Here is a 22,131-nt window from a genome sequence, read left to right as displayed (position 1 = left end):
GATAATGTTACTGTGATGTCACAACACAGTGGATTTAAGAAGGGAGAGGAAAAGTATTAGCTCATATCCAGCAGCTGGAGAGTCTTTGGTCACAGTTTTATTGATAAATATTGCAATATAAATAAGTAAAATATAAATAATGTGATATTATTGGTTATTTTGGTTAGCTCTGTTACCTTGTTAACTGTTGATAACAAGCCTAATGTGACATACATACACAAATGTGAAAAGTCTGATGATCTCACTACAATTGTCTTTTTTTTCTTTATTCATAAGTGTTGTTTCTGTCAATGGTTAGAATAATTGAGCATTGGTAAGATTATTCATAAAACAGAATGTGAAAAATGTCCTGCTTAGAAATTCACACATAAAAAGATGCTAACTTTAAGCTAACATTGCAACTACGATGTTAATGACTACTTTTAAATTAATTAACAATGTTGTGCAATATTGTATTAAAAATGTAATAATCTTTCAACAAATTTGAAGGATTATGGGTGTAAGCATTTCAATTTATAGATTTTAGAAAAACGTCTTTGTCCAATATTTTATTTTGAAGGTCCAATTAAACAGTCTAGCGTCAGCAGCTTTGATCATTACGTAAGCATGAGAATGCCTGTTGCTGGCTCACATGCAGTTTATCACTTCTTCTTGCACGCTAAATAATCTGTTATGCTCCAATGCTGTTCTCAAACTCACAGTTCTAACTATCTCTAATCTTTTATAAACCCGTGCCTGTGCACTCTCAAAGATTGTCTCGAATTTGTGTCATCTCTCAAATATTTGGCTTCAATAGTCTTCCTATGCCTCAGAATGAGATCCAGAAATAAGAGCGCAGTGTGAGCAAATGTAGCGTAGCTCACCTTTGGTTTGCTTTCCAATAATATTTCACAGTCAATTTAGAGGAGGTGAAGGAGCTCCTGACAGCGTTGCAGTGCACTTGAGGTTTCGAAGCTATTTCATCCACCCAGACTTCCTGTTTGGTGAAGAGCTGATTGGAGTGAAAGTGAAGCAGCTCTGGCCTGGACTCCAATAAGATTCCCATCACTGTGGCCTGGCAGCGACTTCACGCTTGTTCAGCGGGAGAACAGATAAGGAAGATAACCTCTGTTATCAGGGTGCAATTCAAACTATCAGCAGGACATTTCATAGAGGTTGGTACACATTTAATTTCTGGGTTTGTGTGGTTTTCCTCACAATATGTGATTTTAGATATGTTGTCAATAGAATGGTGTCATTACTGTAATAGAAACATATTATACTCACTTGCTTACTTTAATAATATCATTGTGTGATTATTATTGGCTAATGTACTTCTCACACTTCTTAGCTGAGCTTGGGAAAACATTTTTTTCGATCTTTCAGATGTTGTTGTACGGAGCCTCTGGACCAGAAATGGAAGTTTTCCAATTGTTTACGTTTTGGTACGTTTTTAGGGAAATGTTGTAATATTGCAACGTTGGGCTTAGGTGGGAGCAGAATTTCTGTATTTCTACTCACATTGCCTGAATAAATATATTGGAACGACTATGGATCAATCAATCAATCAATGTTTATTTATATAGCCCAATATCACAAATGTTACATTTGTCTCAGTGGACTTCACAGTTTGTACAGAATATCAGTATGACAATACGACACCCTCTGTCCTTAGACCCTCAAATCGTACAAGGAAAAACTTCCGGAGAAAACTCCACAGTTTAAGGGGGAAAATGGGAGAAACCTCAGGGAGAGCAACAGAGGAAGGATCCCTCTCCCAGGACGGACAGACGTGCAATAGATGCCGTGTGTAAATTGAAAAGATAATACATTTGCAACATAGGTAGTCCAAATGTTTGGAAATGCATGTGTGTATAATAGGAAGATGAATCCACGAGGATATCCATCCAGGACTTATGATCCAGGACCACAGCCACGACTCAAGATCCAGGACTCGCGATCCATGACACAGGACCGCAGTATCATCCATGACTCCGGACCCCGGCGTATATAGACACCAAAAAGAAAGAAGTTTGGGGAAGCTGGGTTAATCGGAACATGAGAGTACACAGGTATAGACAGAGAGAAGGAAGAAGTAAGATGTTCCCTGACAAACTAAGCCTATATCAGCAAAACTAGGGGCTGAATCTAATCAGCCCTAACTATAAGCTTTATCAAAAAGGAAGGTCTTAAGCGCACTCTTAAAAACGGATAGGGTGTCTGCCGTCCGAACACAAACTGGAAGCTGATTCCACAAAAGTGGAGCTTGATAAGAAAAGGCTCTGGCTCCCATTGTACTTTTAGAGACTCTAGGAACAACCAACAACCCTGCATTCTTGGAACGCAATGCCCTAGTAGGACAGTAGGGTATAATGAGTTCTTTAAGGTAAGATGGCGCCTGCCCATTAAGGGCTTTGTAGGCGAGAAGAAGAATTTTAAATTCTATACTGTGTTCTATAGGGAGCCAGTGTAAGGCAGCCAGAACAGGAGTAATGTGGTCCCTTTTCCTAACTCTGGTTAGTACACGAGCTGCAGCATTTTGAATCAGCTGAAGCGACTTGACTGACTTCTTGGTACACCCTGATAATAAGGAGTTACGATAATCCAGCCTTGAAGTAACAAATGCATGGACTAGTTTCTCTGCATCGTTTTGAGGCGAGATATGCCTGATTTTTGCAATGTTACGTAGATGGAAGTAGGCGGTCCTTGAAATTGATTTTATGTGGGCGTTAAAGGATAAATCCTGATCAAATATAACACCAAGATTCCTTACAGTCTCACTGGAGGCCAAATGAATGCCATCCATAGTTAGTATATCTTTAGATAATTTGTTTCGTAGATTCTTTGGGCCAAGTACAATAACTTCAGTTTTGGTCGTGTTTAACATCAAAACATTTAAGGTCATCCACGTTTTTAAGTCCTTGAGGCAGCCTTGAATTTTATTTAGATGATTAATTTCATCAGGCTTGATTGATAAATATAGTTGAGTATCATCCGCATAACAATGAAAGTTTACAGAATGATTCCTTATAATATTGCCTAACGGAAGCATATATAATGTGAACAAAATAGGTCCGAGCACTGAGCCCTGTGGCACTCCATGGCTAACTTTGGTTTGCGTGGAAGATTCATCGTTGACACGTACAAACTGAGAGCGTTCAGATAGATAGGACCTAAACCAGCCTAAAGCAGTTCCTTGTATGCCAACTAAGTGCTCTAGTCTTTGCAATAGGATATCATGGTCGATAGTATCAAATGCAGCACTGAGATCGAGCAAAACAAGAATAGAGACAAGTCCCTTGTCTGAGGCTATTAGAATGTCATTTGTTACTTTAACCAGAGCTGTCTCTGTGCTATGATGTGTTCTAAAGCCAGACTGAAAATCTTCAAATAAATCATAGTTTTTTAAGTAATCACACAGCTGTTTTTGCGACGGCTTTCTCAATAATTTTTGAGAGGAACGGAAGATTAGAAATAGGTCTATAGTTGGATAGAACCTCTGGATCGAGGTTGTGCTTTTTAAGAAGCGGTTTTATCACTGCTACTTTGAATGATTGTGGAACATAGCCGGATAATAAAGACATATTCATAATATTTAATAAAGAAGTGCTAATTAATGGAAAAACTTATTTGAACAGCTTAGTTGGAATCGGGTCTAAGATACACGTTGATGGTTTAGAAGAGAGAATCATTGAATTGAATTGTTCAAGGTTTATGGCTGAAAAGCATTCTAGTTTACTATCTAGTGTAATATTAGAACTTACGTTTCCGGGAGCTGTTGATAACACTATACTGGTCAAAGGCAAGAGGTCATTAATTTTGTTTCTAAGAGTAACAATTTTATCGTTAAAAAAAGCACATAAAATCATTACTACTGAGTGCTATGGGAATAGAAGGCTCAATCGAGCTGTGACTCTCTGTCAGCCTGGCTACAGTGCCGAAAAGAAATCTTGCATTATTCTTATTCTCATCTATTAATGAAGAGTAGTAGGCTGCTCTCGCTTTACGCAGTGCTTTCTTATATTCATTGAGAGTAATATGCCTAATTAAACAAGATTCTTCAAGTTTAGTGGAACGCCATATCCTTTCAAGTTGTCTCGACTTTTGCTTTATTTTGCGGGTTTCGGCATTATGCCATGGAGCGAATCTATGTTGTTTTATTTTCTTATTTTTCAAAGGAGCAACAGAGTCTAATTGTATTCGCAGCGCATCTGTAGCACTATCAACAACATGATCAATTTGGGGTGGTATACATTTTGTATAAGTTTCCTCCCTTACATGCAGACATGCTATTGAGTTAAGTATTGGTGGCATCTCTTTCTTAAATTTGGCTATAGCACTAACAGATAGGTTTCTGCTGCAGGAGCTTTTGACTAATGTTTTGTAGTCTAGTAACAGTACTTCAAAAGTTACTAAGAAATGGTCGGATAAAGCAGGATTATGCGGTTCGACTAATAGTTGCTCAATTTCAATACTATAAGTCAGAACAAGGTCGAGAGTGTGATTATAGCAGTGGGTTGGTTTATTTACACTCTGACAGAAACCAACATAATCTAATATAGAGTTAAATGCAACAGTAAGGCTATTTTTATCATCGTCAACATGAATATTAAAGTCACCTACGATAATTACTTTATCTTTTTTAAGTACCAAAGCTGATAAAAACTCAGAGAATTTTGATAAGAATTCTGAATAAGGACCTGGTGTACGGTACACTGTAACAAATAAGATTGGTCGGATGCGTAAGACTGAAAATGAGGCTTTCAAAGGAGGTATAATTTTATTTTTGTTTAGTATTGAGAAGTAAACTTGAGTCAAAGATTGCTGCAACTCCACCTCCTCGGCCCGTGGCTCGGGCAATATGAGGGCTGGAGGGCTGGAGTATTGATATGGCTGGGTGGAGTGGACTCATTTATGCTGACATATTCTTCATGTCTCAACCAAATTTCAGTGAGACAGCATATATCAATAATATAATCTGATATTAAATCATTTACCAATATTGCTTTAGATGCTAGAGATCTTATGTTTAAGAGAGCACATTTAATCTTCCTGTTTTGTTGCACTGTAGTAGTTGTTACATTTACTTTTAGTAGGTTATTATGTATGACACCCCTATTAGGTTTTACCTTAAATGACTCATTTGCAGGATTGATTGCTTACTTAGCCCTATATCAGTATATAGCATGAATAATAATCACACATCAGTCATATTTGTTATGAATAGTCATTTATGAAATAGTAATGCAATGGTAGTCCAAAAAACAGTTCCTGTCATCGGAAAAGTTCACACGGACGTCACACTTTGCGCTACATTGCGTGTTTGTTTACCTGTAAATGACATCCTCTGTGATATCTGGACCAGAAAAATCAGTATTGGGACTGATAAAATATTTTTTTAGCCAGCGATACCTGTCACGTTGCTTGGTGTGTTTATTTGGTTAGGGCTCGATGTCCACATAATCACTGACTGGGCGGTCATTGGGTTGATGGTTTTCTTTGTCCACTCGTCCACAGGCATCTTCATCTGCCTCTTATTCACTCATAGCAGTGTCACTGTCCTCTGATTCCATCTCAAAATCACTTTCTCCTTTTTGGATGGCATCACATCCTGCACACTGAATCGAGGACCTCTCTTTGCTGGTGGCATTCTGAAATGGAAAATGAATGAATAAATATGTATCAATAATACATGCTTATTATATTGTAATAGACTACCTGAAGGAATAGATAGGGTGGTGGAACAAGTGTTCATTATGTATGGCTTAGCCTATTTTCACATTAAAAGGAATGCATGCACCACCACCTTCCAGGTGTCCCGATGCAACAAGCATCTGAATCCTATTTACATTGTACACTTGAGTCACACAATACTACCTGGCTTAGCCTATTATCATAATACAGGGTATATGCAGAAATCCTGGGTTCAAATTTAATACCTTTTAAGACCTTTTTTAAGACCCTTTTCATACATTTTAAGACCTCATCGCAACTTTGAGTTCTAACCAGTTACATTGGCGACACACTTTACCTCACATTTACTATATTGATTGTAAGATAGCAAAACTAAACAGAGTGCAGACAGACTACTGAAGCCTCCTTTCCACATGAACTTCAACCTCTCTGTGAAGGTAAGGTTTAATGCAGTATGCTGCTTTGTTGCTTCTGTACTCTGTGCTCTTTCATTGCAAACGCAAAAAAGTCTTCCGTTCACAGGCATTTGATTCATTAATGTGCACTCCGTTCACACTAGACCGCTTGAAATGCTGGAAACGCTGTAATACATATGCCAGGCCTGTAAGTGGCGCTGCTGCCGCCACAAAATACACCAAAAGCAGCGAAGAAGACCCCGGAGCATGGTTGCCATGGTTGCCCTTCTGTTTATTCTCTGCGGTGGACGACGTGTTCTCCTGCTGTATATCTCTCAGGTAGTCCACCAGCAGATGAAAAACACCCACCTCTCCGCCTCTTCCAAGGGACGAGGGAACCGTGCGGCAGAGTTTCCGTTAAAAAAATTGTTCCGCCGGTCAACATGTCCGTTAAAGTTTAAATCTTCCGTACAAAATTAGAAAAGTGCTGATCAGAGGTCTTCTTTGTTATTTATTGAGCTTTAAAAAAAATTGATGACGACTCTGTTCTCTGTATAATAATGTTTAATAAACGGTGCCTGCCTCTCTTTTCCTCCCCCTCTTCTGACAGCCCAGCAGCAGCAGGAGACGTTGGGAGAGGGAGGCGGGCTATTTCATCGTAATCAGAAAATGATCATATATAGGGCTTACACACGGAGCCGTTGGACCCCCAGAGCGTTGCGTATGCCAGTCTACCCACCTTTGGACCCCCCCCCACAGAGCGGAGCAAGGCAACGAAACTTAAAATAAGAAGCAGCATTTTACGGCGCGCTATGGGGGCCGCCTTGAGGGGGTTTCCCGACATTTCGTTTCAGTAAATTAAAGGGTGTTTCATGTTGTCGTTGCTGTGGGACTTCTTAATACCTTGGAAAATGCCGTTTAATACTTTTTAATACTTTTTAAAAGCCTTAATTTTCGCTAAATTGATTTATCAACTTTTAATACTTTTTAAGACCCCGCGGACACCCTGTAATAAAAGCAATACCTACAACCACACATGCAGGTAAACCAATGCAACAAGTCAGAGGACACATTTAGAACTTAGTTAAAGTGAATTATCAAAGACATTATAATTATATTTGTGTTTAATTTCCATATGTGAACATAGAAGAAGGGCAATCTCCATGACAGTTTCACGTGCCATTCTGACTACCACACTAACCCAGGTATGTAATATTTCAAAAAAGACTACTGCTACAAAATCAAATTTGATGAATATATTCCGCAATAACTGAATATGTACATGTTCTAAACATTGTAATACTCACAAAAAAAAATATTTGAGGCATTTTATTTACTTGAATCTGAAAAATCAAGTCCAATAAAACAACGAAATGTTGCTCGTTTGAAGATTCGGAAGTTGTGTGAGTGTATGGCCAGAGGGCAGGACCTATAAACACATTGAATAGCCAATAGTATTGTGAGGCTGAACAAAAGGACCTTTTGACTATGTAAATGTAGTCTTTTAAAAAAAAAAAACATTTACTGACTTTTTTAGGATAGCTTAAAGTAATGTCGTAAAATTACAACCGGGGGCCTTACAGGGTTAAGAAGATGTGTTGCAATGTTGTTAGTTACACCAACAGTATGACCTTCAACTCAGGTGAACTGAAAACACCCTGATACTGTATGGCCTCCCTAACTCCCGCACTTCCAGAATGCTCCATTCATTATCACCAAGCTTTGCCCCTCCCTTTCTTCTCTCTCTGTGTTTAAATATGCAACCCAAACTCTATTCTTCGTCTTTCACCCTGCAGACTGTGTGCTCTCTGTATGACTGACTGATCTTTCTTGCAAGAAATAAAATACGACAAAGACAGCTGAATGGTTTGAGTCGCTATCTACTTTTGATAAATAAATTCCCACCACAATTACAAATTGTATTTTTTGCATTTGTATTTTCTAATGCTAATGAAGGGCACAAATCAAGGATTAGGAATGAATAGGATTTAACAGCCAAATTTGTACTTGCATAATTGCATTTTTAACATACTGATTTAAAATGAATGACTGCACTTGTGGTGAATCTGCATTGAGCAACACACTCAACGTTCTTTAATTAAGATAAAGGCATATACAAAGTAATAAATTATTGATGTAATGTTGTAACACCTTTATATACTATGATTTGTACAGTGAAAGAGAGGTGCAAACGTGCTACAACGGCCCAGAACATTTCCATAAAATGAAACGCGCTGCACCTTCAAAAACGGTGCAAATATACTCAAATGTGCCAAAACACATGCAAATGAAGAAACATCTTGTTTCGTCAAGTTGGTGAGTGTGCTCTTAATGCTGTGAAGTTGGTGAATGTTTCTTCATTTGCATGTGTTTTGGCACATTTGTTTTTTTAATTTTGAATGTCTTTTGAAACTGCACAACCCTGTCTCCTAAAAATTACGTTCCCACAGAACTAAACTGCATTCTCAATTACGTTTAGCCAGAAACATATTTTCTCCCACGTGACGTTCGTTATGAACGTATCTCAAATACGTTTATTTTCTACATAGCCTATCTTCTAGAAACATATTTCTCCCACGTTACGTTTCTTATGAACGTATCTTAAATACGTTTATTTTCTACATATCTTTGCCATTTATTGTCTTGCTTATAATAATGATAATAGTCATTTATAAATATAATTTTAGAGCACACATTTGAAATCAGTAGGCGAGGCTGTAATTTCGCCAGCTGTTCTCTCATGAGCAAGGCAGAACATAATAGTTTTAACATGCCAAAAAGCTGCTGTGTCATTTATTGCACCTCAAACATTAAAAAAAATCCAGAGTTACGTGTTTCTGTACTTCCTCTAAGAAGAAAGGACAGTAACAGAAGATCTGTGGCTTGAGGCTTGATCGCCGTGCAAATGACAGCGTTTGTTTCCCCAAAAGTGGGCGGGGCTGTAAAGTGACGTCGATTTTACTCTCATCTATTATTCAAAAAACATTCTATTTATTCTAACGTAAATTACATGCCAGTGTTTTATCTTTTTATTTTAAATCGTATAATGTCTGCCTTTTTTTCCCGTCTGTGAGGAAAAGAAATGAGGCTTAGAGCCTCAAAATACTGAAATCTGTATTTTTGAAAATCTTCTTTTCCTTCTAATTTGTTATTTTTTTCTAAATAACACACTGTTATTTACTCAACAATAACACAGAATTATCCTTGCTTTTATTTATTAGTTTAATTCTATAATCTTGGGCTTTTTAGCCGTAAATAAAGTCACCGGAAACAGACGTAGGCCTATAAGGGACATTTTGAATGATACACACCACAAACCCACTGAACAGATTACCCAAGATCCTCAGCTTGAAGCTCGTTGATTGGATGTTTTAGCTGCACTGCATGTTGGAATATGATGTTAATGTGATTAAAAAATTAAAAAATACTTAATTCCGAGTGTTCTTGCTTTTCTCTTTGAAAGTCATCACATAACGTTCGGTCATTGCTGACTGGAAACGGTCTGCCTTTGCCGGCAGCGTGGGGTTCCTGCTCGGTGCCGAAGCCAGCCGCGGTTGGAGGTGGGCTGCCACCAGCGGCTCCATGGGCGGCATGCGGAGCAGGCCGAGCTTCTCCATGCCGTCACAGTCCAAAGAGGAGGCACCCTGGATTGGGGCCTTGTTGCTGAAAGGGCGGTCTCTCCACGAGACCGACACCTCATCCAGCATCTCTGGAAAGACTGGGAGAAGCTACCTCTTCATCCTCGCTGCTTGGGGCAGGGCGAAGCTGGTGTGCTTTCGCTCGGGGGAGCGGACATCGCCTCCGGCTTGGTAGCCTGGGCAGATGAAACGAAGATGTTATCTTCATGCTAGGCTCAGTCGAATAAGAGGAACTCAGAGGCATCCTCTTCATCCTCCTCCGTATAATCCAGCTCTAGGACATCCCCCGCGGTTGGAACCACGGTGAGGTCCAGTCGGGAGCCCCAGCTTGACACAGCGCGGGGCTCCGCTCTCGCGGCTCTCGCCGCCGCCGGGCCCCAGCCTGACACGGCACGGGGCTCCGACACAGCGTGGGGCTCAACCTCCGCTGCGGTCGTCACCATGTCTCGTTTGCCGGCCGGAGAATCAACAGACATGAAGAGGTCCTGTCCCGACAGGCTAGCTTGGTGAGCTAGCCGTCGGCAGAGGCTCTTGGTGGTGAAGCGGGCACAATATCCGCACGAACAGGGGGCATCGATAGCCTCCTGGGCGTGTTCCAGCCCAAGGCAGGACGAGCAGACCTGGTGTGAGTCCGTGCTCGAAATCTTAAACCCGCAGCCGCAGAGCCGAGTCTCCGAGCCTCCGTCTCCTCCGGTGTGAGGGAGAGAAGGGTCCATCCTCGTTAGCCGGGGTGTCGGCGTGGAGGGACAAACTAGTAACAGGTATGTTACCGTTTGAAAGAAAAAATCAAAACCTTATCGTTATTCCGAAAGGAAAAAACGTCGGGCAGATTTTTTAATATTAACTGGTGTGTTAATATCTTTTATCTCCATCTCCTCTAGTGTGAGGGAGAGAATAATCCGTCCTCGCTCGCCGGGGTGTCGGCTTGGAGGGATAAACTAGTAACAGGTACGTTACCGTTAGAAGAAAAATCAAAACCTTACCGTTATTCCGAAAGAAAAAACGGCATGGCAGATTTCAATATTAACTGGTGTGTTAATATTCAATTCAATCTTCTTGCAAAGCAAGAGTAGCCGGCAAGCGCCCGTCGACCGAAAGTTAGCTTGTGGTTCAGTCTGTGGACAGTTAAGCTAGCGCGGCTACTGATATTTTGAGATGTGCTCCGAAGCGAGAAGAGGTGTTTGAATGACGCTGCGACGTAGCGCAAGCTACATAAAGGGTGGGTGGATTCCCTGACGTAGACGTCAAGATCACCAGCCAATCAGGATTGGCGTAATGAGATTGATGCTTCTGTTTGCATACGCGTTGAGGCGCATCCCATAGTGAGACATCGAACGGAGTGTTATGAATGAGAAATTGAAATCTTGAAAGGGATGTGCAAAATAGCAATTATATACAGTTTTTAATGAAGAATTAGTAGAGAATAACGAGTAATTAATATACTTTATAGAGATCTGCAGATACATGTTTAGTCTTCTCGAGCACCAACTATCAAATATCTCTCCTGATTGTTGGCACTTGACAATCACCTTTCCCTGAATTGTAATCAGGTGTAATTAAAGTCTGCTTTAAGGGTTGTTTATATTTCACATCATTAATCAGAATCGGCAAAGTAACTAAAATAAATGTAGTGGAGTAAAAATACTAGGTTAACCTCTGAATTGTAGTGGAGTAGAATTACAAAGTAACAATGAGCTGTCATGTGGGTATATATTAATGCTGCCCATTATGGATACAAGCGATTTTCACCCATTTAGTAATTACATGTTTTAAATGTGTACACACCAATTTGTTTCCTATCGCCTAAACCTCCAGGGCTGTACACAGTTTAATACTGTCAACTTCTAATTTGGGGAAAAACAAAAACGTCTTTTAAAACTACAATTCCCAGTAGAGACGTGCCATAGAGAACATGTTACGAAATACAATAGCCAGCATGTGTAGTTCTCGGGGGGCATTCGAGTCCAGTTTTGAATAGTCTGCCGTGGTTTCGTTCCATTTCAAAGAGCTTGACCATAGACTGTATATATAAATGGACGTAGGGTCCGTGACGTCACCCATAGGATTCTGCAGAGTTGCCGAGAAGCCCTTAGTAAGCGGAGTCGGCACTAAAGGCTCGACAGTGACGTCAGAGTTCAACTCCCGCCTACTCCAGCCTGCTCCGAATAAGGGCAAAGAGGCGGAGCCGAGGCGGGACCTCCGGCCACCGAGCTGAAAGTTCCAGAGCTAGCTGAAGCTACCAAGCTAAGCTAACATGCTCCCCATCTGCACACTGCCGTGGCATTTTACGTTTCTAAGGTAAGCGGATATGAAACTATTCAGCAAAACTATAAATAGTAATCTAAGTTATTGAGTTTTTAGCATAATACTTCAGAATCTTAAAATCCCTTAACGTTTGTATGCAATTGTGCTAAATTCAACACTGGAATCAAGCAAATATTAATATGTTTGCATGACATTAGTTATTTATATTTTGATATCACTTAATTATACGTTTAATACATTTAAGTCAAGCTAAGGTACATGTGATGGTAGCTAGTTAGTGCTCTTACCTGTGGGGCCTCCTCCAAACAGCATAATAACCAGACTGTATCATTAAAACTAAGTACCAGTTCTAGATCCTTGACTTTAGACCAGGGGTCTGGGCCGCTTCAAGTATTCCGCAAAACATTTATTAAAAAATACAACATTAACAGTTCTTCAACATCTTCTTAACATGAACTGTTCTTCACAACATAACTATGTCTTTCTTGCCTACTCCTTGCTGGTAGAGACCTGGCAGCGCTTCCTCTCACACAGCTGAGCCACATTTGGTTTGAGGGAGGAAGCAGTTGAAACCCTCAGTATGGCTTGAAGATGTGCATCAGTAAGTCTGGACCTGCACTTTGACTTATTGAAGTTCATGGTGGAGAAGAGCTGTTCACACATATATGTGCTCCCAAAAAGGCACATGGTCCACTTGAACATCCTGGAAATCTCAGGGAAGGAGGGGGGCAATTCTCTCATGAACTGTCCAAGCTTGTCTGCTTTCCCATTCACTTCCCTGAACTTGGCTTTGAGCTCAGAATTGCACTGCAGGCCGATGAGCTCCATTTGAAGCACACCAGGGGCATTTTCCACATCAAAGGAGAAGGGGTCTGCAAACATTTGGAAAGTGGCTCTGTGTGTCTTGAAGTCTGCAAACCGCTGATTGAATTCCTCCTGTAGCTTCACAATGGCATCAATATACTTCTCACCACTGAATGCTGTGCCCCTGTCCATGAGAGCCTTGCATGCTGGGAAATGGCAGAGGTTTTTCTGAGGGAGCTGGGCTTTCCATAACATCAGTTTTGTAGAGAATGCTCTGACATTGTCATATGCTGCACTAACAAGCTGGCCCTGGCCCTGCAACTTCTTATTCAGAGCATTCAGCTCCTGCGTGATGTCAACAAGAAAAGCTAAGTCCATGAGCCATTTGGGATCACTCAGCTCGGGAACAGCCATCCCACCCTTCTCCAGCATGAATACTTTCAGTTCTGTTCTCAACTCAAAAAACCTCTTCAGGACGTTTCCCCTGCTGAGCCAACGTACCTCTGTGAAGTAGAGCACATCCTCATATTCTGACTCAATTTCCTCCAAAAAAGCACGGAACCGGCGGTGCTTTAAGCCCCTGGATCTGATATGGTTGATGCATTTCACAACAACAGACATCACATTGTCAAACTTCAAGCATTTGCTGCAAAGGGCCTGCTGATGGATAATGCAGTGCAGAGCAATAGCCTCCTCCACACCCTCCTCCTCCAGTTTTCTTTGAACAAGTGCCACCAGCCCGTTTTTTCTCCCTGTCATTGATGGCGCTCCGTCCGTCGTAATTCCAACAAACCTCTTCCATGGCAGACCGATATCCGCAATGGCATCACACAGTTGCTGAAATATCTCCTGAGCGGTGGTCTGGCCATGCATTGGTTTCACTGTAAGCAACTCCTCTGTCACTTCAAAATTGTCATCAACACCACGGACATACATTGCAAGCTGAGCGGTGTCAGTGATGTCTGTGCTCTCATCAAGAGCCACAGAGTATGCACGGAAAAGTTTGGCTTTGTCGCACAGCTGATCATATATGTCACTTGATAAGTCAGAAATGCGCTCTGCCACTGTGTTAGCTGACAGGCTGATGTTGTTGAACTGACCCTTCTTTTCCGGACAGACTATACTTGCAGCCTGCATCATGCATATTTTTACAAACTCGCCTTCCGTAAACGGCTTTCCCGCCCTAGCAATCATCTCACTCACCACATAGCTAGCTTCGACTGCTAAATCAGCCTCATTGCTTCCTTTCTTGAAGAGATTTTGTTGCTTCCATAGAATTTGTTTTGCCTACTCTGCATGTTTAGTTGAGTAGTGACGTTTGACGTTATACTCCTTGTATACAGCGATTTTCTCTGTGCATATAAGGCACGTTGCGTTTCCCCTGTCCTCAACAAAAAAATATTCAGTCTCCCACTTCTCCTGAAATGTTCTGTGGTCATCATCGATTTTTCTTTTCCCTGAAAGTTTTGATGAAGACATGGCGATATATTTTGCTTCCACTCTGTGTCACTTTTGGATCACTCTGGATTGATTCCGCTGCGCGCATTTGATTGACGTGTGGCGGAGTTCCCTCGGAGGGGGGAGGGGCGAGGGAACTCCGCGCAGCAGTTCCCTGCCAGCAGCAGCAGCAGCAGCGGGAAAAATACAATTGAAATATAAAGCGCAAACGTAAACGCGCGGGCCAGATTAACACTATTACATGATATCAACAAAGGGGCCATGAGAAACTGTCTCAGATGTGGCCCGCGGGCCGGGAGTCTGAGACACCTGCTTTAGACAAACAATTCAAAAGACAACATGTATTTAAAGACCAATCTTTATTTGAATGTGCCTCTTAACCTGATATATTAGTTATACAGTAATAGTATTGACAATCTAAAAAAACTGAGCAACTCAACAGTCAACTTTATGTTTCTTATTGTCTAAAGCATTTGTTATTTTCATTTTCCCCCTCTCATATTCAGTGTGGACGGATTGAGACAGCGTGGTGTCCAGAAAGCTTCAGGGAGAAACCTCCGTGTGATGGACTTCCTGTCTGTTGGTTTGGAGAGGACTGAGGGTCTTTCCTCTGCGAGGGGGACCAGGCCTGATGGAGGAGCCCATGCTGGGCAAAGCTGATACCAACCACACAGGCCTAGTCTGTCACTTTATTTGACTAAATGTGTTTACTTATACATTTAATAGGTTTACACCTTCTGTCCATATGTGCGTTTAATTTAAAACACTTGATTAACTTTTGGTTCACATTTCAATAAATTGTATTTGTATTTGCACTCCTTTTGTCCATTATTCTTGCTGAAAATGTTAGATTACACATTCACATCTGACTGAAGATTGGCCCGATTTATTTGTGACGTTGCAAACTCTGCGGTACAAGGCACAAGTGATGTGAAGCTCATAAAGTGAGGCAAATAGAAATAATCAACTGATGGAGTGTAGATGTGGAAATAGATGCATTCGATCAGCTGACTGTTTTTACAATAAAAGTAGTTTCTTAGTGTACTGGTCTTAAAATCTCATAACATCAGCTTTTAATGTTCCTCTTGGATGTTCTTCTTGACCCTCAGAGAAGGAGAAAATGTCGTGTCTTTCAGGCATGTCCTTTCCTAACAAAAATTACAGGAAACATAAAACATATTATTGCAGAACAAGTGTGTTATTTATGAAAGCGGTGTGTTTGTGTGTTTAGGGGCTGTAGATATAATTATTTTGTAATTGTAATGTTTTTTTTTATTTCAACAGTGAGCTACAAAGACAATCAGATTATGAATGAAAAATATGAAGTTCATCAACATTGAAATATATGTTATTATCAAAATAATATTTAACTGTTATCAAAACGTAGTGCAACTGTAGAAGCTTGCTCTGTTGTCTCACTGAAAGAATAACCTTTACCACGTTTTTTACAGACAATATTGAGAGATAAATAGTAGCAGTTCTCACTATGTGTTAAATATCTTTGCCTTCAATACATTAAATTAGAAGCTGACAAAATCACATTGCTTGTTAACATCTAAATGTAACTTTTTGCACAGAAAAAACCCTCAACTTCACTGATGTGTAGGTGATCTAGTATTGTTTAATGAAATGTATATCAGTGTATTAAAGTCAATACTTTATTTATTTAAACCAATATCTTTCTTGATTCTTTGTACAGTATGAAAAAAAAAGTCTTTGTACCTGCGCTGAAGTTCACTTCTTTGCCTGTGAGGAGTCCAGTTATGTCTCTCACTCTCTGGTCCAGCCTGTCTGCATCACCTGGACACCTTAAACAAACATATATATATATATGTAAAGTACCATGTGTACAAACAATATAACTGATTCTCTTCTGTTGAACATGTTGGATTGTGTATTGTTCGAGTCAGGTTCCTTTGTATTCTACTATAACTTTGGAAGTTGTGTTACCAATGCTTACTGTTTATTTGATACCAATTTGGTAATGCAATTCATAAAAACAACAAGGTTTGGGTTCGTTCTTCAGATGACTGTGATATTAACGTGTAAGCTCAATAATGAACTCCAGCTCAACCAACCCTATTGTAATATCTGAGTAATCATCTTGAAATATGACATTAATATTTGTAATAAACACACATCTTATTGTGAGGTTGATTTCACATACACTACTTCGACATTAGCTTGTCTACATACTTGAGCATAGCCAATTTAAATTAACCTTAGGGATGCATACAGTTCCTACCTACATAATAATCATCTCTCTAAGTTACAAGGATGACCTTATTTTTATCAAACTCAAACAGAAGCCGTTTGTTGTACAGTATTATCCCACTTAACGCTTAACACTTGTCTATTTCGTTTTAACCTTTATAAATATGGTCTATGATTTTAACTTGGAGGCTACTATTAGCATCGTTAGCGCCAATGTAGCTACCACTCGCTTACACGCTAACCCAAGCCTTAACATTAATTACGTAGCTGATTAAAATCATTAACACATAAATAAGTACTCAAATTTCGCTGACCGCATTCATGCCTCGTCTGTTCCAACCGCAGAGCGAGTCACAATAGTCCGATATATAAGCATGAAGAACAAACAAACACGGTCGGGGGCAAGTTGTGTTCCCTGGATGAGCTGAACAGGCAGAGTGCCTGCCTGTAGCTTCACGGGGCAGCTAGCAGAGAGACAAGAAGCTAGCAGCAGCAGTCACTTCACAGAGCCGTCAATCAATGTGAACACGCCCTAATTTATGCAAAAACTTTAAGACCTAATATAAATAAAAGGGTCGTGTTAGAAAACAATTCACTCACAGATCCATAATCATGAAGGTGGAATCTAACTATATTCATAATAATATTTATTGCATCCATGGGTAGAAACATGTTTTTTTCTGCTGTAAAGTTGGGCATTTTAACATGGGGGTCTATGGAAATTGCTCCTTTCTGCAGTCAGTCCCTATCGGCCAATATATGAACTGCAGTGTGTGACTGTTACGTTCCCTATTGGGCTAGGGGAACCAAAGGGAAATAACACGACCAGAGTGGTATTGGTAATAATTATAAGTGGTTTTATTATAACAGGAGAGAACTTCAAAAGGAAGTTTATAAAGAAACAAAACCCTCCCGTTACACAGGGTACAAAATATGAATAAAGAAAGCTGCACACACACAGCTGTAGCTGGTCTACAGGTGCTAATCACTTGGGTCTAAGCTAATACGTTTTGCACAGATAACAGCTGGTCAACAGTTGCTAATCACCTGGGTCTAAGCTAACGCGTTTTAAACAGATAACAACAGCTGGTCAACAGGTGCTAATCACCTGGGTCTAAGCTAATACTCCTACACAACGTTACACAATAAAAAGGTACAACACACTACTTGCACTCGGCTAAGTATCTGCGGATTACAGGGGGAGCTAACAGTATTAACACACACAGTAAGTATCACAAGGCTAGAGGCGTCTGTCTCCCTACACAGAGCCTCCAGAATGATCTCCGTTCCCAGCCTTTGTACTCCTCCCCCCGGGAGATGTGCCGGAAAGGGCGGGGATTGGATGACGTCTCATCCAATCACCTCTTCGGATGCAGCGAGGGCGGGACGTCGGAGGAACTGCGCCGCTCAGGTGTACACACACACACACACACAAACAGGTTTACCAGCCTTGACAGCCCCAGGAAGGCAGCGGCTGTAACACCCCCTCCCTTAAGACAAAACCCCACAGGGTTTTTGATGAACCATACCCCACAACATAACGAACACAGAACACATCACTACAGTCTGGACAGAGCATCTGCAAACACGTTCTCTGAACCCTTTTTGTGTCGGATCTGCAGGTTGTAGTCTTGGACGGTCAGAGCCCACCGCATGAGACGCTGGTTGTGATTGTACATGCGGGACAAAAAGACAATGGGATTATGGTCGGTAAATACTGCAACTGGCAAAGAACTGGATCCGACATAAACTTCAAAGTGCTGGAGAGCTAACAAACAAGCAAGGGTCTCCTTTTCAATGGTAGAGTACCGGACCTGATGTTTGTTGAACTTACGGGAGAAGCAGCAGACAGGATGATCCACTCCATCTGCATCCTCCTGCAGTAAAACAGCACCGGCCCCCACTGCACTGGCATCCACCTCTAGTGTAAAGGGCTTAGCAAGATCGGGAGCAGCGAGCACAGGAGCGTGACTTAAGAGTGTTTTTACGCACTCAAATGCATATTGGCACTCAGGGGTCCAAACGTAGTCCGCCTTGGGACTTATCAAATTAGTTAACGGTTGGGCTACAGTGGAAAAGTTGCGGCAGAAACTGCGGTAGTAGCCTGCCATGCCGAGAAAACGGCGGAGGTCACTCCTGGTGCCGGGCACCGCACATTCAGTCACCGCAGCAACCTTAGCTTCCACTGGTCGGACTTGGCCTTGCCCAACCTGCTTCCCTAAGTAGGTGACAGTAGCTTTCCCAAACTCACATTTGGCCAGATTCAATGTAAGAGATGCTTGTGCGAGGCGGGTGAATACCTGACCCAATATCTGCATGCATCTCTCAGGTGGGAGTGTACACAATGAGATCATCTAAATACGCATTACAGTTACTTATTCCTGATAATACAGTATTCACCAGTCTCTGAAAGGTGGCAGGAGCGTTACACATACTGAAAGCCATGACGGTGTACTGTAGGAAACAGTCAGGCGTAGCGAAGGCGGAGATTTTTGAAGCACGGTCTGTTAAAGGTACCTGCCAATAACCTTTAAGCAAATCCAATTTACTGACGTATTTGGCGGAACCTAAATTTTCGATGCAGTCCTCCATTCTCGGCAATGGATAGCCATCGGACACCGTAACAGCGTCCACTTTACGGTAGTCCATGATAAAGCGCGGAGAACCGTCAGATTTAGCCTCTACTAGGCACGGGGAGCACCATGGACTAGAGCTCTGTGTAGCTAAGCCATTAGATACCAGATATTCCGCCTCCTGTTTAATAAGGGCGCGCTTGGTCGGATTTGCACGGTACGGGTGCTGCTTAATCGGCCTCGCGCCTTTTACATCGATGTCATGCGTTATCACATTAGTTTGTGTCGGGACATCCTGAAAAAGGCACGGAAATTGAGCCACTAACTGGGTAATGTCATGCTGCTGCTCCGCCTGCAGATGACTTAACGTAGTGGGCAGCGTCTCTATCATCTCCGAGTTACATAACCGTGCACCCGGCTGGTGATGGGAACGCATCACCAAACCGTCATCAGATGGGCCGGAACTATCTGTAACAATTAATGCGGAAGCAGCTACTCTTTGATTAACCAACCCCCCAGACTGGCTGTCAGCAGCGATGCGCGAATGATAACGCTTCAACATGTTAACATGGCAAACGCGCGTTTTACGTCGTCTCTCCGGAGTGCAAATAACATAATCGGTGTCACTAAGACAGTCACGGATTTCGTACGGCCCGAGGAATTTAGCGGAGAGCGCAGCGCCAGAGATAGGCAATAATGCAAGAACCTTTTCCCCTATCTCAAAAAGCCTAGGAACAGCGGCACGGTCATAATTACACTTCATGACAGCCTGTGAAGCGGAGAGCGAGGCGGGCTTTAAGTTTATTCCCTTCCCAGGAATCTGTACTACCAACCGGAGAGGGTGGACATTTACGAGGCGGCCTGAGCAGTGCTTCACACGGCTCGCCCCCCTCGCTGCCATCACTCTTTTCTTGGGTAAATGTAAACTCCGCCGCCTGCCTCTGACTTAACGGGTCTTCAGTTAAGGCGTTAGACCCTGGGAGCTCAGCGGGCACAGCCAGTACTAGTAATTCCCTTCTCACCATCTCATCCCCCACCAATGCCTTCAACTCTTCCTTTAACATCTGCCGACTCACCACAAGACTGAAGTGCCGCGCTATTTCTATCAAATCGTCCTTTTTACACCGGTCCAGCTCCTCATAGGACAGCCAAACTAAGAACGACTCTAAGGCGAAGGCTGCCATTCTCGGGTGTACTGCCCACACGTATTACAAAATGTTTTTGTTGCTATAACAAAACCACCTATAACCCCAGGAATTCTATTAAAAGTATCCCGGACACGAGCCCCCACGTGTTACGTTCCCTATTGGGCTAGGGGAACGAAAGGGAAATAACACGACCAGAGTGGTATTGGTAATAATTATAAGTGGTTTTATTATAACAGGAGAGAACTTCAAAAGGAAGTTTATAAAGAAACAAAACCCTCCCGTTACACGGGGTACAAAATATGAATAAAGAAAGCTGCACACACACAGCTGTAGCTGGTCTACAGGTGCTAATCACCTGGGTCTAAGCTAATACGTTTTGCACAGAGAACAGCTGGTCAACAGGTGCTAATCACCTGGGTCTAAGCTAACGCGTTTTAAACAGATAACAACAGCTGGTCAACAGGTGCTAATCACCTGGGTCTAAGCTAATACTCCTACACAACGTTACACAATAAGAAGGTACAACACACTAGGGGTTTCACAACTACCAATATTTACTAGTCGACACATTTTTGAAAATAGTAGTCGACTAGTCGTTACGTCATAATAAAGACACACAAAGGGAGGTGTACAACTGTATTTTATATTGGAACTCATACAGTAACATTAAACACTGCATTTTAATTTGTGTTACATGGCTGAGTAAATAACAAACAGTAACTGGACTCACCAAAATCGACAGCAAAAGACTCTTTTTTACATAAATGCCACGTAAATCCAGTGCGCAACACTTTATTCGCTGTCCTCCACGATAACGTCCACCTTTCCATATTTTTGGTTTGGTTTGAACGCCAACGCATCGACATGTGAGGGAAGGAGGCTTGACCGCTTTCGGGTGACAGTGTTGCCTGCCAGGGAAAAAACCCTCTCACTCGGGGTGCTTGTGGCTGGAATAGCCAGGTAGCTCCTCGAAAGCGGGGGAAGCGGTGCACGTTTTCTGCTCACCACTCCAGTGGATTATCCATTGTGGGGATATGTGGTGTCCGCTGGCAGTAATCCCGTAGCTCATCATCCGCATCACTGTTGACCCGTGTTTTCTTGCTCTTCGTTTGCCTCTGTTCAGTGCTGAAGCCGGTCCGTTCCTCACTGGTGCTAGCATTACTGCTAGTGCTAGCTGTTGGCAGCGGGTGTCTCATCTTCAGATGGTTGCGCATAGCAGATGCATTTGTATTGTACTTCAGTACAGCTGTACACAACTGACACTTCACTGTGGAGTTGGTTACATCTTCGTTGAAGTTCTGCCATACATAAGAATGTCGGACATGTTTTGGAGCATTTTGCAGCACCTCGTTTACCTCAATTTTTTTCACGACTAGTTGACTAGGGCCTACAGCGCCGACTAGTGGTAAAGGTAGTCGACTAGTCGACTAGTCGATTAGTTGGTGAAACCCCTACAACACACTAGTGATGGCAGTTTGACACTGAAGCTTCGAACGGAGCTTCAACCCTGGACTTCCTATTCCATAGAAGCAGTGCTTCGAAGCTTGCTTCAAATCACGTGGCATGTGACGTCCGAAGCAGCAACTGCTTCAAATCACGTGACATGTGACGTCCCAACCAGCAACTGCTTCATTTCCTGAATGAATCAGCTCACTGGTTCGCTGTCCAATCAGGTGATTCAATGCACTGCCTCGTCTCGATTCTGACAGGTGACAGGTTGAAACAGTTTCAAATTTGAGCGCTTCAACACTTTATAACCACTCTAAACAATGCGCAATGTGTGGGTTGTTGTCGTAGTTTGCATTGTTGCTGTTGAGTTGTTGTTGGCATTGCATTTGAATTGGATCATTATAGAGCAAGCCAGGAAGAAAAATAGGTCGTTCTGGCTCGTGAAACACTTCGAAATGTGGAGAAGTTGTGAACAAAAAGACAATGAGTAATATAAAAACACTTCAATGGTCTA

At 41.9% G+C, this 22,131-nt stretch overlaps 2 protein-coding genes across 5 annotated transcripts; both read right to left on the bottom strand.

Annotated features, from left to right (window-relative positions):
• Nucleotides 1-1,534: 1,534 nt before the first annotated feature.
• LOC307024483 (uncharacterized protein) lies at nucleotides 1,535-10,903 on the bottom strand. Its single transcript, XM_079658633.1, has 2 exons — nucleotides 9,380-10,903; nucleotides 1,535-5,630 (listed from the first exon to the last, which is right to left on the bottom strand). Exon 1 carries the CDS (start codon nucleotides 10,420-10,422, stop codon nucleotides 9,922-9,924), a length of 501 nt encoding a protein of 166 aa, XP_079514759.1. The 5' UTR covers nucleotides 10,423-10,903; the 3' UTR covers nucleotides 1,535-5,630; nucleotides 9,380-9,921.
• Nucleotides 10,904-12,017: 1,114 nt separating this feature from the next.
• LOC307032192 (general transcription factor II-I repeat domain-containing protein 2A-like) lies at nucleotides 12,018-21,710 on the bottom strand. 4 transcript variants are annotated; one of them, XM_079670020.1, is made up of 3 exons: nucleotides 20,899-21,710; nucleotides 15,956-16,041; nucleotides 12,018-15,381 (listed from the first exon to the last, which is right to left on the bottom strand). In XM_079670020.1, the coding sequence occupies exon 3, from the start codon at nucleotides 13,967-13,969 to the stop codon at nucleotides 12,461-12,463; it is 1,509 nt and encodes a 502-aa protein (XP_079526146.1). In that variant the 5' UTR covers nucleotides 13,970-15,381; nucleotides 15,956-16,041; nucleotides 20,899-21,710; the 3' UTR covers nucleotides 12,018-12,460. The 4 variants fall into 4 exon arrangements, with proteins under 4 accessions (XP_079526146.1, XP_079526148.1, XP_079526147.1 ...); XM_079670022.1 differs by having other exon boundaries at nucleotides 21,174-21,710; XM_079670021.1 differs by lacking the exon at nucleotides 20,899-21,710 and adding an exon at nucleotides 16,762-17,359.
• Between the last annotated feature and the right edge of the window lie 421 nt (nucleotides 21,711-22,131).

Source organism: Notothenia rossii (genome assembly GCF_949606895.1).
Source record: "Notothenia rossii genome assembly, chromosome: 1".
NCBI classification, from domain to species: domain Eukaryota; kingdom Metazoa; phylum Chordata; class Actinopteri; order Perciformes; family Nototheniidae; genus Notothenia; species Notothenia rossii.
The sequence above is the reverse complement of the archived record's forward strand: the minus strand, read 5'-3'. Positions and strand labels throughout refer to the sequence as shown.

What these genes read in the sequence shown, in the direction of transcription:
- LOC307024483 (XM_079658633.1), bottom strand. Translation starts at nt 10,422, where the DNA reads ATGGACCCTTCTCTCCCTCACACCGGAGGAGACGGAGGCTCGGAGACT.
- LOC307032192 (XM_079670020.1), bottom strand. Translation starts at nt 13,969, where the DNA reads ATGATTGCTAGGGCGGGAAAGCCGTTTACGGAAGGCGAGTTTGTAAAA.